This window comes from Penicillium verrucosum (assembly GCF_028828655.1).
Source record: "Penicillium verrucosum strain IBT 35672 chromosome Unknown utg000004l_segment0_segment0, whole genome shotgun sequence".
In the NCBI taxonomy this organism is placed as follows: Eukaryota; Fungi; Ascomycota; class Eurotiomycetes; order Eurotiales; family Aspergillaceae; genus Penicillium; species Penicillium verrucosum.
This window is the reverse complement of record NW_026643213.1, coordinates 3,056,628-3,073,194: the sequence shown is the minus strand read 5'-3', so window position 1 is coordinate 3,073,194 and position 16,567 is coordinate 3,056,628. Positions and strand designations below refer to the sequence as shown.

Below are 16,567 nucleotides of genomic sequence, written 5' to 3'. Positions count from 1 at the left end.
CATTGTCGCTTGGGAGAAGTAAGAGAGTGGATACATGGCAGCTTCAACGTTTGCATCCCTGCTTATGTCGAAAATTGGAACAACCATTCGGCAAAGCGAGTCCTCATCCGGTTCCCTCTGCCGTACAAAGTAGGGGAATCGACTTATCCTGGAAACGCCGATGAGAAACTCCGTTGTGAGGCCGCTACCTTCATTTGGATACAAAAGCATTGCCTTGATATCCCACTCCCTACCCTTTGGGGATTTGGTTTTCCTGGAGGTCAGACCGTATGCTATCGAAACACATCAGGGCGTTATGCTTAGAGACTAATGATCATTTCTCACAGTTCACCAGACCCGAACAAATGCCTGTGACGACCAGGGTGATTTGGTACCTCAAGCAATACGTATCATGGCTCTTGGGATTTCCGCTACCCTGCCCATATATAAGCTATCGTCGTCAACAAGTGCTAGAGCACGGTTATCTAATCATGGACTATATCGACGAGCCAGAGGTGCAGATGCTGTCAGAGACATGGGATGAGTTTCCCCACCAACCCGACAAAACAGCTAACTTCTACCGGGACCTATCTCGCATTATGCTTTCCTTGAGCCAATGTCCATTACCTCGGATAGGATCTTGGACGATAGACTCAGACGGAGTATTACAACTTTCCAATCGGCCGCTCACTCTTCGCCTCCATCAGCTGGAAAATGCGGGTATCCCAACTAATATCGGTCGGAATTTGACTTATCCATCCACTGATTCATATTACCTCGATATTTTGTCCTGTCATGACAGCCGTATACGACACCAGCCCAACTCCATGGATGACGAGGAGGACGGACGTGCCCAGATAGCGAACCTGAGCATCATGCGAGCGCTTCTTCCTCACTTCACCGACCGAGAGTTCCGCCAAGGACCGTTTTTCTACAAACTCACAGACTTACACCCAAGCAACATCTTCGTCGACAACCAATGGCATATCAAATATCTAGTCGACCTTGAGTGGGCATGCTCACTTCCATCAGAGACCTTGCGCCCTCCGTATTGGTTGACCGGTTGTGCTGCAGACAACATTCTTGGTGAAGACCTTGACACATTCAGCAAAGCATACGACGAATTTATGGAAATCTTTGAGGAGGAAGAGAGACGATATCCGCCTCTATTCAATGTCTGCTCGTATCGGACAAATATCATGAGAAAAGGCTGGAAAATCGGAAACTTCTGGTACTTCCAAGCCTTGGATAGTCCCAAGGGCCTATTTAACATATTCCGTGACCATATCCAGCCGAAATTCGCAATGTCTCAGAGTGCTGATCCATCAGAATTCTCGAGAATCGTATCCGAGTACTGGGCTGTAGATGCGAATGATGTTATGGCGGACAAGTTGAAAGATAAGGAGATGTACGAAAAAGAGCTACGCCTGCGCTTTCAAAATGGTTCTAATGGCACATGATACTGAAGCAGAGCAGCAATTCATTCTGCGAAGCAGACCATCTATATAGCATGGCCGGATTTACAGATGGTTTCTACAGGGTATATAAACCCCTGCATTATTAGTTTTAGCAATTAAGGATCTTTCTCCTGATTTTTCCCCACACATAGTAGTGATCTAAATCCATAGATTGCTCATCAGCTTCGCTTACGTCAGTTTCGTTGTTGGGCTTTCCGACACACTTCCGTACCCATGAAGACATCTTGGATAACGTAGCTGCCGCCGAGACCATATAGTATTATTTGGGTATTTCCGTGTAACAATACTTCGAGGTGTGTTACAACCTGCCCCTGGACTTGCGAGTTACACACTAGGCCAGAAGATCATTATATATGAGCAATTACGCTCAGATTCTCCAGGGTCCGATATATAATAGTGCATGACATGACAAGGTGGTGCGGCTGGCTAAATATCCTAATGTGGATCCTGCATATACTTCTAAGCTAGTAAAGTTGGCGTTTTATTTCATCACAACACTATGTTTTTCTTAATGAAGAACTTACAAATTGGTATATGCAATACAACATCGTGCTAGCAAAAAGATTAGCGTAGATATTTCTGACTAGATGGGTTAGTATAGGTGATATCACCGGGGGTAAAAACGGGCAACCGGAATAGAGGGAGGGAGGTCCTATAAGTTTCAAGGGAATAGTAGACTCAATATGATAGCAAAAACAAACAAAAACATACAACAGTGAGGATTCGCTGGTGGTCACCCACCCAACTACTAACTCACCGGCGTGTGGCTTAAGTACGGCTGAGCGGACGGGAAGCCCTGTTTTCCACACCCTGTGGTCGTATGTACCAGATTATGTGAAGGACGGAATGATAGAATGAGATGAGTACAATCAATTGTGAAGATATGGGGTTGTATAAGGTGAGAATGAGGTTGAATATAGCCCTGGGTCTGTTACGGTCAGCTGTGTTGGTCCTATCAGTTGACACGGACTGGGACTTTTAGATCGCAAGTCACCTGAAACAAGGTTCGTCCCTTGGGATTTGTACGTAGCGCTAAGATGCCATATATCCTGATAAAAACTAGATTGCCCATTCAGAGTCCACGTGTACAATCCATTGGGAATTGTTACACTGATAGTCAGGGGAAGGCAAGATCGTTTCTATTCGTAGCAAGCCCACGCTGCCTATGGAGGGGCAGCGGGTCTGTGCTGACTAACTACTATTATGTAACATCTGCCGCCGCCGAAAGGCTCGGCCGCCCCGGCCGCAGCGGGAAATGCGAGAAATATCAAATGAGCAAAGAGAAACATTATATGTAGATAAAGCGATAAGTAAAGCCTTCCCTCCATCGTCTACGATGTTGTCGTAGCAAGGAGTCATCGGCAGATGCTACGGAAGCAAGTTTGATCAGCCCGCCTGTGGCGAGTGGTCGGGCACGACGCTACCCTATGTCTTCCCGGTGTCTTTAGATGGCGCTAGGGTGCGAATTCGTGATGGTTCTACTACGACGCTTAGGTGCTATATAGGCAGTAGCTTCGCCTATTTATTACGTAGGTTAATAAGGATGCCGATCGTAGGGTCCTCCTGTCGTTCGTTGCTTATGGCTACGGAGAAGACCGATAGGCTCTATACGAAGCGTAGCGTATCCCGAATGTGTACGCTCTCCGCTTCTATTTTAATGCTCGAAAGCGTGTTGTTTATATATATAGGGAGTATTTATTGTCTAGTACGTTAAAATAGAATACTCGCTTCCCCGTCGTTTATATTATACTTACTGGCTAGGCGTAGGAATGTTAGGGCTTTCCTACTTATTACGTAACTAGCTGTAAGCGCTTCTAGACGGCTGGCCGCTATTATTAATACTAGGAACGATCGGGCTGCTTCTAGCCTCGCGAGGTTATAAAAGGATTGTAAGGTCGGGAGGCTCTGTTACGTTTCGGTTAAGTAAACTTCGGGTATAGGAATTATTGCGATATCAATATTCTACTCTGTATTATCTATTATTATAGCTACGTCTTTAGTTTAGACTTTAGCTCTGCTTACTAGTTATACTATATTGCTGTCCTCTAGCTCTAGGGTCGAATTAGTAATTAGGGTGGTAGCGGTAAGCGTTTTTGTTTTACGACGCTTCGCGGATATAACTACTATAGTTGTAGACGATCTCGTTTTGCGGTATCGGGACGAATGCGATTTCGTGATCTCTTCCTATATAAACGGAGTGCCGGTTCGCTCGGCGATAGTGGTTTCTTTTATTTAGCCGTCGCGTAGTGCCGCCTCGTAGTCTTCCTCTATCTAATTAGGGGTCCGTAGGCAAATCTCGTAGGGGTTATCTTTATTCGCGGATTAATAGATCTTAGGGTAGAAGTATTTCTATCCTTATAATATACCGATTATTCCTCCTTTTTCGGTAATAATAAGTACTAGGTAGTAAGCGCGCTGATTCCCTTCGAAGTAAATCTTATTATTACGGGCGTATACGGTCTATCTATTGATTAGCGGACTACCGGCTTAAGGTTCGTAGCTATCGAGCGTGATATTTATCGATATAGTAGGCTCCTTCGCTAGTAATACTAAGCCGGCTATAAAGCGGTTAACTAGTCCGGGGTTGCTGCTTAGCAGCTATCCGTAATTGTTTATACCGCCGGTAAAGGCGTACTAGTCCTTCTAGATAGGTATAGTCTTAAGGCCGTTCTATATAATCGTGATCGTTAGTCCGATAGGTACGCGTATTTTCCGGATCTCCTCTTTAGAGTCGAAGTCCTATAATAGGAAGGTTATACGGTATTACTTATCGTAGATATAGATCGATATAATTATAGCGTCGTCTATTAGGCGGACGTACTTCGGTTCCTAGAGCACGCTACCTAATCTATCGAAAAGTTGATACTATAGTAGTAGCGATATTAGTTTCTAGCTACTATATCCGCCGCGTTACCCTTTACTCTACTCGAATTCTTCGCCGTCGCTATTACTATCTATCTATCGGTTTATTACGTTTAGCTAGCTCCTAGCGAGCTATCGCGCGAATTTATTATTATACTATTCTTATAGCGGTTTGATTTCTAGCGCTAGCCTCTTTTCCTCCGGTATTAGGGTATCTATCTTAGTATATAGGGTCGATACGCGTATATAGATAAGATCGTAAATACGTATATAGATAAGATCGTAAATAAAGGTTAATAGAAGTAAGTTAGTAACTTAGAAGTAAGTAAGATAGGATTGAGATTAGTTAGATTCGGATTAGGAGTTAATTAAAATTAGAATAAGAATTAAAATTGTTTATAGATTGGTATAGGTATAATGATTCGAGTAAGGAGGGAGTAAGAATAGGAATAGTAGAGGTAAATTGTTAGGAAAAATGTGAAAGTAAGATTCGTAAAGAAGGTTTTATTTATAGTGTCAATTTATACCGTCTTAGTAAGTAATACTATTATAAATAGATTAAGCGTTCTTTATTATCGCTATCGGTTAAACTCGTCGATCGCTTCTTCTACGCCGACTACGTCTCTTTCCTTAACCTATTCGGCTTCCTCTCTTAACTAGCCGCGCCACTATATTAGATAGTCTATCTAGGGTATTCTATATCGTCCCGCGCGGCGTATCCGTACGTCGAGGACCCGTTCTACTTCGTAGCGGTCGGTATTATCTAGGAAGCGTTCGTCGAATATAGCTTCTAGTTCTACGGCTTCCCTATCGAATAGGTTTGGGCTAGGCGCTAGTTCTAAGTGTTTGATACTAATAACTAGGTATATCTTCTATACTATAGGAATATCGATCCGGTAAGCGAGTCGTCTAATACGTTCTAGTACTATAAAGTATCCTACGTACTACTATCCTAGCTTCTTAGTATATATATTATTAATAGGAATATTATAACCTTTCTATAGCCGGAGTAGTACTCTATTACCTACTACGAAGTACTTCGGTAGGTAGGTACGGTCGTAGTACTCCTTTATCTTAATAGCCGCGTACTTTAGGCATTCGGTAGCGTTTTAGCGAGCTAAGGTATCTTACTATCCGCCTAGTACTATCTATAGTAGGTTCTATAGCATTCGAAGGTTTACGCCGAATAGGAGCTTATATAGTATCTCGCGTATAGCTACTAAGACTAAGCTATTTATTGCTATAATTAATCCTAGTAGGCCGTTCGGCTAATCTACTACGCGGTAGAGAGCGTAGTAGTAGCGGAGCTAGATCTCGGTAGTTTAGTTAGTCCTTTCGCTCTATCCGTCTGCTTATATATAGTAGGCCGTAGTATAGAATAGTAAGACTTATAGTATAGTGAATATAGCTTTCTAGAATCCTTTAGTAAATTTAGGATTACAGTCGCTAATCTATACCGTAGGAATACCCTAGTCTACTATCTATAAGAATACTAGTACTACTAGGGCCTATTCTTCGCTCGTCTAGGTTAATTTCCCTAGGACTACGCCTAGACGCTTTATAAATTTGTATATTAGGTATACTACTATATCGAAACCTTCCTTAGATATTAGTAGCCCCGTAATAAAGTCGATATAGATTATATAGTATAGTATCGGTAGGGATATAATTGGTTATAAAGTACCGTATAGTCGGTGCCTTCTTATATTATTACGTAGGTACTCGGGATAGTATTTGATATACGTCTTTAGTTTATATATTCTATAGTAAATCACTAGTCCGGCTATCTTTACTTTATATTGTTTAAAGCCTTAGTATCCCTAATCGTCGTAGATAAGCTAGAATATATCCTTCCGAAGTGATTTTAGAACGTATAGCTAATAGCTACCGTCTTCCTATAGCGAGTATAGTAGCCTATCTTTTATAACGTATAGTAGTTTCGCTACTATATCGTCTCCTTCGTTTACTACGTCTTCGAGCTCCTAAATAACCGTCTTTTAGCGTAGGTTAGTCTCGTAGTTATCTTTGACTTTCGCTTAGAACTCGTCGCTTAATTAGATCGCGGAGGTTTGGAGTATATAGGTAGCTAGATCGTAGTCTCGTTCGTTTGTTCGTATACCGAATAGTACGTAGCGAGGGTCCGGTATCGCGGTTAGTACTTCTAGGTCGTCGTCTTCCTTTACTAGTATCGGCGAAGCGCTTAGTAGCCTTAATAGCGCGTCTATTATCCTATTCGTTTTCCTAGGTCTATAGAAGATCTTAATAGGAAACTACTGTATATATATTAATACTCGTACTAGGCGAAGGTTTAATCGCTCTATAGATAAGGTTTTTAATAAGGTAGCGACCGCGATTATCGCGGAGTGATTAGTATAGAAAATGACTGGTTTGTGTGCTGTTTCTATTAAATGTCGGATTTTCTTAATGGTCTATATAATATAGCTTACTTCTAGCTCGGTAGCCTAGTAGTTCTTTTCTGCTAATATTAGTAGCCTACTTAGGAATATAATAGGTTCTGTGGCTACTGCTAGTAGTAGTTTGGCTAGGTCTTTCTCCTAATACTCCTTCTTAGCGTGATAGATTACTACCCCGAATCCTATCTACTATAATACGTCGACGTCGATATACGCCTATCTACTATCGTCCTAGTACGCTAGTTTACTATCGATATCCGTTAAATATACTTAGAAGTTATCCTAAAGGATCCGGAAGGATTGTAGTTCTTTATCGGTAGGGTTGCTATATCGAGTCTTCTTCGCCTATTCTTATCGCGGTCGTCCTACTAGTAGGCTACCGCGTAGTAGTACTGTTTTCCGTATCTATAGCGGCTGCGCTTTCTACGCGTACTATAGGATAATATAGCGGAGATCGCCTATTATTCCGAGGTATATCTCTAGCTTCTATAACGTATCTAAGAATTAAAGGTCCGCTATTACTTTAAGCTTCTCTTCGGGGGTAGATATTCCTAGTACGTCTACTTACTACCCGAGGAGAGAAACTTATAGGAAACCGACGTATACCTTTTTAGGTTTTAGCTTAATATTATAGCTCTATAGACGTTCGAAGAGCTATTGAAGGTAGGAAATGTGATCTTTAAGTATTATAAATACGATAACGATATTATCTATATAGGTCTTATACTAGTCCGCGAAGTCTTTTAGGATTAGGTCTATCTATCTCTAGACGTACGCGACTAAGTTGCGGTAACCTATAATCGCGATATTGAAGATTTCTTATCCGCGGTAGCTAATAATAGCTATCCGTTCTTAATACTTTATCTTAATCCTCTATTAGTAGAAAAAACTTTTCGCGTCTAGGACTATAATAAACTTTTTTCCGAAGTATATATAGATAACCTCGCTTTAGCTGCGTACGGGATAGATATTAGGGATTATGATTTTGTTAAGGCCGCGGATATCGACGACGGGTCTCCCTTTACGTATTAGTACGCCGTCCTTCTATATTATCCGATACGCCACGAAGATAGGAAAACCTATTAGCGTATAATACTTCGCTTATAATATCTTTCCTTCTATATAAAGCTTATCAAATTGTTCGTCGATTAGGGCGCGATCCGCTACGCCGAGTAGGTAGGTTCGTGGTTTAGGTAGTTTATTCTACTATCCCTCTTATAGTAGGATCTCTATCTAGCGGTCTAGGGGTATATTAACTAGCCCGCTATCGCCGTCTAACCCCTAGATATTATACTAGTTATAAACTTCGGCTAGCGCAGCGACTATTTTATTACTACCGAAGATCGTAACTCCGTTCGGTAACTATATCTCGTTCTAAGCGTAGGTAGCTCCGGACCTATAATTAGGATTATTTAGCTCTAATTAGGTAAGCTCCGCGACTTCCGGTACGACTTAGAATATATATATTACGTCGTTCTCCGTAAGGTTATCTATCTAGGCCTTCTTCGGGATCGTATATTATTTGTTTAAATAGTTTACTCCTTATATCTAGCTAAAGTCGGCGTCTACTATATAATAATAGAGACTAATATTTAGGTAGCTTTCTTAAAAGATATATTCCCGATCTTATAGTAGTTCTTTAGTAGCTATTAGTATTCGGAAGTTAGAGTATAGGGGTATTCTAATAGCCGTTATATTATAGACGTCCCTATATTACTTATAGTTTAGCTTCGCGTAAATTATAACTAGGAAAGTAACTCCTATATAGGATATTATATAGATTTACTTTGTTTCTAGATCGATTCTAAAACCTTCTAGTCCGGCTACGTTAGAGCTAATTAGTAGGTTAGCTCTAAGGTTATCTACTAGGTACGCTTCGATATTCAATTTAGCTATATTCTCTATGCCCTCGAAGAAGATAGGTAGTTTGATATAATTAGTAGATAAATGTTTCGAACCTAGTCCTAATATAGAGATAGGTAGGTTCGGTCGCTTTTATAGGCCGAGAGTGTCGGCTAGCGAGGCGTCGATTAGTATAATACCGTATCCTATATCGATATAGATTGAAATTTTGCGTTCGGGGGAGCTAACTCTTATAGTAGCGCTAACGTAGTATTATAGCCGGAAGGCTATATCTAGGGGTTCTCTTATCTCAATATTAGATTTAATAATTGGCTTATTTTCTTATATAGGCTCGCTGCCTTTACCGGTAGTAGCTTAGAATATAGCGGGCTCTATAGCTACCTTACTATAATAGTCGGGTAGATATCGGAATAGCTTATTCCTAGATTCGAACTCTATATTATATTGATAGTAACGGACGATTGATTTAGAAGGGGGTACGGTAGCCTACTCGCTCGTTAAACGAGTGGCTACCTTCCGAAAAGGAGGCTAGGCGAAGAATATATCTACGCCCGGATCGTCGTAGCCGCCTTTGTGATCGTCGTACGTATCCTCGTCGTACTCGTCGTAGGCGGGCCCTATATCTTTATACGGTTCGAACTATTCGTTCGGGTAAGCGTTATATAGCGCCTAATTATTATACGTTATATCGGGGGCGACGTCCTATGGCGTTCTATAGGTGCCGTATACCGCGATAGGTTCTAGCCTATATATAGTGGCTTATTCCTATCCGCTGTTATTCTCCGCGAAGTAGGTAGTGCCTCTTTATATAGTGTTGGGCCGGTTCTAAGGCTGTCGGGGGGTCCTCTGAGTATAGTTCCTACTCTATAGGTTGTAGTTGAACCGCTTTTGTTGTTAATCTAGGCCTTGTTGTTAGAGCTGTTGATCTAGGCCTTATTATTAGAGCTATTGGCTAAACTATCGGTAGCCGGTCTGCCGTGGGCTGTTGTATTTACTATAATCCTATAAGTTGCCCTACGATTAGCGGTTTACTGGTGCCGCTCCGGAATTTGCTATCGTTTAGTAGCTCTGCTGCTGCTACGGCTGAGCTTAGTATAACTGGGCTTAGTATAGCGATAGCTAGTGTGGCGTCCGCTGGTATTAGTACGGTTGTTAATATATCTAGTACCGTTAGCGTGATTACGGCTACTGCTATTGTTCTTATCTTAGCCGGTAGCTACGTTAGTTCCGGGAAGACTCTCTAGCGATACTTATACCGTACTACTACGTATATCGGTGGTCTAGCTGTTATATAAAGCTATCTATTGTGGTTATCTTAGTCGGCTCGGGCACGTCTCGTTGTAGTATAGGGTCGATTGTGACGATCTGCAGAGTTTTCTGCTGACTGACTCCGCCTTTGGACGAGTCAGTTGGTTCTGCCGTGTGTTTCCGCCTTGCAGAGATTTCTGCTGATTGTTTCCGCCTTCGACCCAGGACCCACCCCACAATGTCTTTTGGTCCTGTTGATAGATTCTTTTCTTCTCTTTTCTTTTTCCTCCCTGTACTTAATGTTCTAGTTAAATGCACTCTTTTTGTTAAAGAACTAGCTGGTAACATAACATTAAGTACCATTTCAATTTTCAATAAGCAGAAGACCGTATAGATCCCTATTATGGTGGATCTCGGTCAAAGCTTACCTACTCTCCGTTCCTTAGCATTGTATAGCCAAGACCGATCCTCCGAACCGAACCGAATCCTATCTAACCAGTCATAATAGTCGAGACCCGCCGGAACCCGACGAACTGTGGTAAGCAGCCGCTCGCTACTATACCGGAAGAAGAAGAGATCGACCGGGTGGTCGATGTATCCGAACCCCGAACCCTATATACCGAAATACCGAGACTAGTTAACACTAGTAAGACGAATAATAATAATAACGCTAGAGAGGGATCGTCCTCTATATACAAATAACTTCGGAAGACTCCTTTAAAGGAGAGATTCTAGGAACTTACTCGCTAGTACCGACGACTAGAGTAAGAGAATCAGGATTTAAGAGAGGAGGTCGTAATACTCCTTAGTAAGATTGACGATCTAACAACTAAGCGTAATAAGGCAATTGCTTATCGTAACATTACGACCCGTAAGCGGGGAGACTTAGCGTTCCGTCTCCTTACTGCTTAGAATCCTAATATAGCTAATACTAGCGTACCGATTATAGAGGCTAACGTTACCCGAAAGACGACTAAGATACCTAATATACTAATACTTAATAACGGGAAAGAAGTAAGATTCGAAATATAGGAGATAGTGATCTGATAGAAACTTAAAGCTAACGTAGACCATTACCCTCTCCCTATCTATCGGAGACTCTACGTATAGAGCCGATATAAAGGCAAAGCCTAGCTATATATTGCTCCCCGAATAAGCGCTAACGCTAGTGTTCCTTACGAAGATATAGAGGACATTATTACTTACTTAAAGACTATCTTTATAAACCCGAATCGACGTACCGAAGCGTATACTATATACTACCGACTAAAGATAAAGCCTAGGGATAACTTTACCGATTTCCTTATAGAGTTTATATAGCTTATAGAAGAAGCTACCGTCGTAATTAAGAATCGGAAACGAGATCTATATTCTAAACTCCTATACCTACTTTAAACCTAGGTTATATAGGCTATTAACTAAGAAATAATCTCGTTCGATACGTTCGTATAGAGTTGCTAGAGTATATCATACGAAATTAGTTTATAGTAGGAAGCTAAGTCGACTAATCCCCGTTCCCGCACGAACCTACCCTTAGGAAGCGGTATAGATACCGCTATAACTAGTTCGAATTCTACTCCCCGTATAAAGCGAGAAGGTAGTACTAACTTTATTAGTCTCTCTGCGTCTAAGCGGGAGACCTTAATAAAAGAAGGTCGTTGTTTCAATTATAAGGAACGAGGATATATAACCTATGATTGTCCGAAGAAGAAGTTAAACTAGCCTACTACTATAGCTACTACGACTATTACTAACCCTCGGATTTAGGAGATCGTAGAGCTCGAAGTAAGCGATAAAAAGAATCCGGGAAAAGCCTTTACCTAGGATAAGTCTCCCTCCTAGGTAGAAAGAAAGTTTTACTATTTACGCTAGACTTATAGAAGTTAGTTAGTAGTCTAAGAGATAGCTTAGTTTTTAATATATAACTAATATATAATAGCTATTCTTTTTCTATTTTAGTACTAGGTAATACTAGAGTAGATAGATATATCTTTATTAATACGATAATAATTATACTACTCGGCAAGCGATTTAGGATTAAGGTAGAGAGGCTTAGTCGTGAATATCTAATACGCGGATTTAATAGTAAGCTAGCTAAACTAATACGATATACCGCCATTCTTATAGTTTGCGTAGATAGCCGAGTATAGCGATAGGTCCTAATATTAATTGCGGATCTTAAACAATATAATATAATCCTCGGACGGATATAGTTTGCCGAGTATGATATTCTCCTAGATTACCGACGGTACCGAATGATTTAGCCGGATTAAAGAAGTCTCTCTAACGAGGTTATAAGTAAGATTATTATTCCCTTTCTAACCGAAATCTTAAAGAAGCTATCGAAGACAGACCCTACCTATTAAGCTAATATAGAACGACGCGATCGCCTTTTCGGACAATAAGATTAGCAAGATTAGTAACTCTAACGTACCCGAGAGCGTTAATACGGATACTAGTAGGTTAAAGAGAAACGGAAGATAATTCGAAATTTAGAGGATAAAACAAAAGTTCTAAAGCCCTAGATATCAACGAAGGAAGAGTAGTCCCCGATTAGTATCGATATCTACGCGATCGGAGGCGCTAGATTCAATCGACTTTACGTAAGAAGTAAGGTTAATAAAGAAACCGAAACCTTTATCACTTCCCTCTATAAAATCGACTATATCATCGATATTAAAAGTACCTAAATATAGGATCCTAAAATCAATAAGATACTCCGGACTCTACTAAAGGAGTACCACGACCTCGTAGAAGTTTTCTTAAAGAAGAGATCGGATGAATTGCTACCTTATAGACCTAGAGTTAATTATAATATTATACTTAAAGCCGAAGTACAACCTAGGTATTATCCTCTCTATAAGCTATCCCTTTATAAACTAAAGGAAGTAAGAGAGTATATTATAAAGAATCTTAAGAAAGGGTTTATCGTTCCGAGCTTAGTACTATATACTTCTCTAATCTTAATAGCGAAGAAACCTAGAGGTAGTCTTCGTTTCTATATCGACTTCCGAAGATTAAATACTATTACGAAAAAGGATTATTACCTATTACTATTGATCGACGAAGTCTTATAACGAACTAGCAAAGCGAAGTTCTTTATAAAGCTTAATATCTAATAAGGTTTCTACCGAATTCGTTTAATACCGAGAGTAGAAGAGCTTACGACTTTCTGTACGCGGTATAGATCATTTAAATATAAAGTTATACCATTTAGATTAACAAACGGACCTACTATATTCCAACGGTATATAAACAACGTGTTACGGGAGTATCTAGATAAGTATACTATGGTCTTTATAGATGATATCTTAATCTATAGTAAGACCCTTAAAGAGCACTAGCAATAAGTAAGGGAGGTACTTTAACGTCTATAGAAAGTAGGTCTCTAGATAGCATTACCGAAGTACGAATTCTCCGTATAGAAGACAAAGTTCCTTAGTTTTATTGTGAGCACGGACGGCATTATAGTTGACCTAGGAAAGATTAGTATTATTTAGTCATAGTAAGCCCTAACGACCGTAAAAGAGGTTTAGTCGTTTTTAGGATTTTACAATTTCTACCGACGTTTCATCTAAGGATATAGTGCTATCTTAAAACCTTTACATCGACTTACTCGATAAGACGTTTCTTACGAATAGACCGAATAATATAAGGCCGCCTTCTTATTATTAAAGAAGAAGTTAATAACTACGCCGGTTCTCCGTTATTACGACCTAGTTCGACGGATAAGAGTCGAGACCGATGCTTCCGATAGGGTACTCGGAGCAGTTCTCTCCTAGTATTACGAGAACGATGACTTCTAGTATCTAGTAGCTTTCTTCTTAAAGAGCATACAATCCGCGGAGTTAAATTACGAGATATAGGACAAAGAACTCTTAGCAATCATTTATATACTATAGGAATAGCGACCTAAACTTAAAGGTTTAGTACGAAAGGATCGCTTCGAGATCTTAACAGACTATTAGTCTCTTAAATACTTTATAATAACGAGATAGATAAACTAACGATAAACGAGATAAAGCGAGTTCCTATCTTAGTTCTATTTTGTGATTAAGTATCGCCCGGGAAAGAAGAATATCGTGGCTAACGTCTTATCGCGAAAAGACTTACCCTATACCGATAATAGTAGATAGATAACACTTCTACTAAGGAGTTATTTAGAAGAAGGTATCTATCTAGTCGGTTTAAACCCAATCGATATAGAGCATATAATAGATATTATCGGGCGAGTAAAGTAAGCTAACCGAGAAAGTACTAAGCTAGCGGATTTCCGATAGATAGCTAGGGAAGGTAGTAACTAGAAGTAGACTATCGAAGAAGGTTTGCTCTTATTCGAAGGACGACTTAAGGTTCTAGACGAAGGAGATTTACGTATAAGACTTCTTAATAATATATATCGACAACCGTTAACCGTATACCCTAGAATCGAAAAACTAAAGAAGCTTATCTCGTTAAGATATTATTAGCCGGGATAGACTAATAACGTAAAGCGATATATAGAAAACTACTTAGTTTGTAAATAAATAAAAGCTTAGCGAGATCGTATACCTAGATTGCTATATCCTTTACCTATTCCCGAGAGACCCTAGTAGTATATTTCGATAGATTTCCGCTTATTCCTAAAGGATCGTTATAGTTACGACGCTATCTTCGTAGTTATTAACCGACTAAGTAAGAGACTAATTTCTATTCCTTATTATAAGGATACTAATGCCAAGTAGATAGCTAGATTGTTTATTAACAACGTGATTCGGACTATAGGTATTCCGGAGACTATTATATCTGACTAAGGCGGATAGTTTATTTTAGAATTCTAGACCGAGTTCTACCGGATACTTAGAATTAAGAGGAAGTTGTCAACTACCTACTATCCTTAGACCGACGGATAGAGCGAGATCGTAAATCAGTATATAGCCTAGAGGTTACGACTATATATTGAATAGAATTAAGATAACTAGTTAGAGATTCTACTAATAGTAGATTTCGTAGCATTAATCCTTCTATAGGATACTATAAAGTAGTCACTATTCTTTATCGAAAGGGGTTACGAACCGGCTATATCCTTTAACTAGAAGGACCGAAGTGATCTAACGGATAACGAACGGGACGTAGTTAATATATTATCGCAACTTTAAGATATCTAGACGAAGACGAGAGATTAGATTACAAAGTCCTAACAGCAGATAATTCAATAGGCGAATAAATACCGGAGAGAAGAGGATTTCGACGTCGGTAATTAGGTTTTCGTTATAACGAAGGATTAGCAGCTAGACCGCCCGAATCGGAAGCTTTCTTATCTAGCTAGTAGACCCTATAGGATTATCGAGAAGATCGGAAACGCCTATAAGCTCGATCTTCCGGAATCTATCAAAGTTTATCCGGTATTCAATCCTAGTAAGCTTCGAAGAGCGTTATTATTAGAACTATTACGCGGATAGCATCTAGACCTACTACCGCTAATTAGGATCTCTAAGGAAGATAAATAGGAAGTAGACAAGGTTATCGATTCACGCCTTTATTACCGGAAGTTGTAGTATCGAGTTCAATGGCTCGGCTATAATCTCGACCTATAGTAGTATCCTATAGGAAATTTTAAGTATACACCTCAGAAGATTCAGCACTTCTATAACGATTACCCTCTAAAGCCCGGACCCCCGATACGCCTATAAGCCTGGTTAGATGCGGCTAAGGACGAAGTCTTCCTTAAAGATCATAGGGATAACGACAAGCCGGCATTTAGGGGCTAAATGCATTCTTAGTCGGGGGTTATATGACGATCTGCAGAGTTTTCTGCTGACTGACTCCGCCTTTGGACGAGTCAGTTGGTTCTGCCGTATGTTTCCGCCTTGCAGAGATTTCTGCTGATTGTTTCCGCCTTCGACCCAGGACCCACCCTACAATGTCTTTTGGTCCTATTGATAGATTCTTTTCTTCTCTTTTCTTTTTCCTCCCTGTACTTAATGTTCTAGTTAAATGCACTCTTTTTGTTAAAGAACTGGCTGGTAACATCGATCTTTACCTATATTATATAGAGCTATTAAGTTGTATCGCTGAAGCCCGCTACTTAGGCTATCTATAGTACGTTTTGGGCCTATACTAATACTAATCGAGCGTTTCGAACGTCGTTCTAGGAGTAGGTTGCGTTCTATAGCTATATTATCGCTATAATAGCGTAAGGCTTAAATCGATATTTAAGGGCTATAAACTAGCCTTCGGGATAGTTAACGTCTACGCTATATAGATTAATTCTTACTAGCTCCGAAATGTCTGTTATATACTAGCGTTATACGCTGTCTAGTAGAAGTGATTAAAGGTTAGCGCGTACTACGGGTTCTGTTTTTAGTAGAATTAAGCTTTATAATTAGTTGAGAAATACGTATACGTTTATATAATAGGTTATTCCTCGGATTATACGCGTCGGGAGTTCGCTCTCGATATTCGGAGCGAAATACCCGATCTCGTCCGTCTTCTACGACGTATTTACTACTAGTAGTGCTATTGCGTCTAGCCCGTTACGGCCTAGGATGCCCTAAGGTCCGGGAGGGCCTAGTATGGCGGCTTCTACCTATAATATTCTTATTATCTCTATTAATATCGCTATCTATTACAGCGAGAATCCGGATTCCGACGTTTCCGTCTCGGTAGTCTATATTCTTATATATCTCTCGACCGGAGGCTCTTAGTATCGGTTATCCTATCGGCGCTATTATTCCTATCGTT

General features: G+C 40.2%; 1 protein-coding gene across 1 annotated transcript; it reads left to right on the top strand.

The window, feature by feature from the left end:
- Positions 1-470: 470 nt before the first annotated feature.
- Positions 471-1,439, top strand: N7516_010475 (uncharacterized protein; the record flags this gene model as incomplete). Its single annotated transcript, XM_057223194.1, has 1 exon — positions 471-1,439. One exon carries the CDS (start codon positions 471-473, stop codon positions 1,437-1,439), a length of 969 nt encoding a protein of 322 aa, XP_057070415.1.
- Between the last annotated feature and the right edge of the window lie 15,128 nt (positions 1,440-16,567).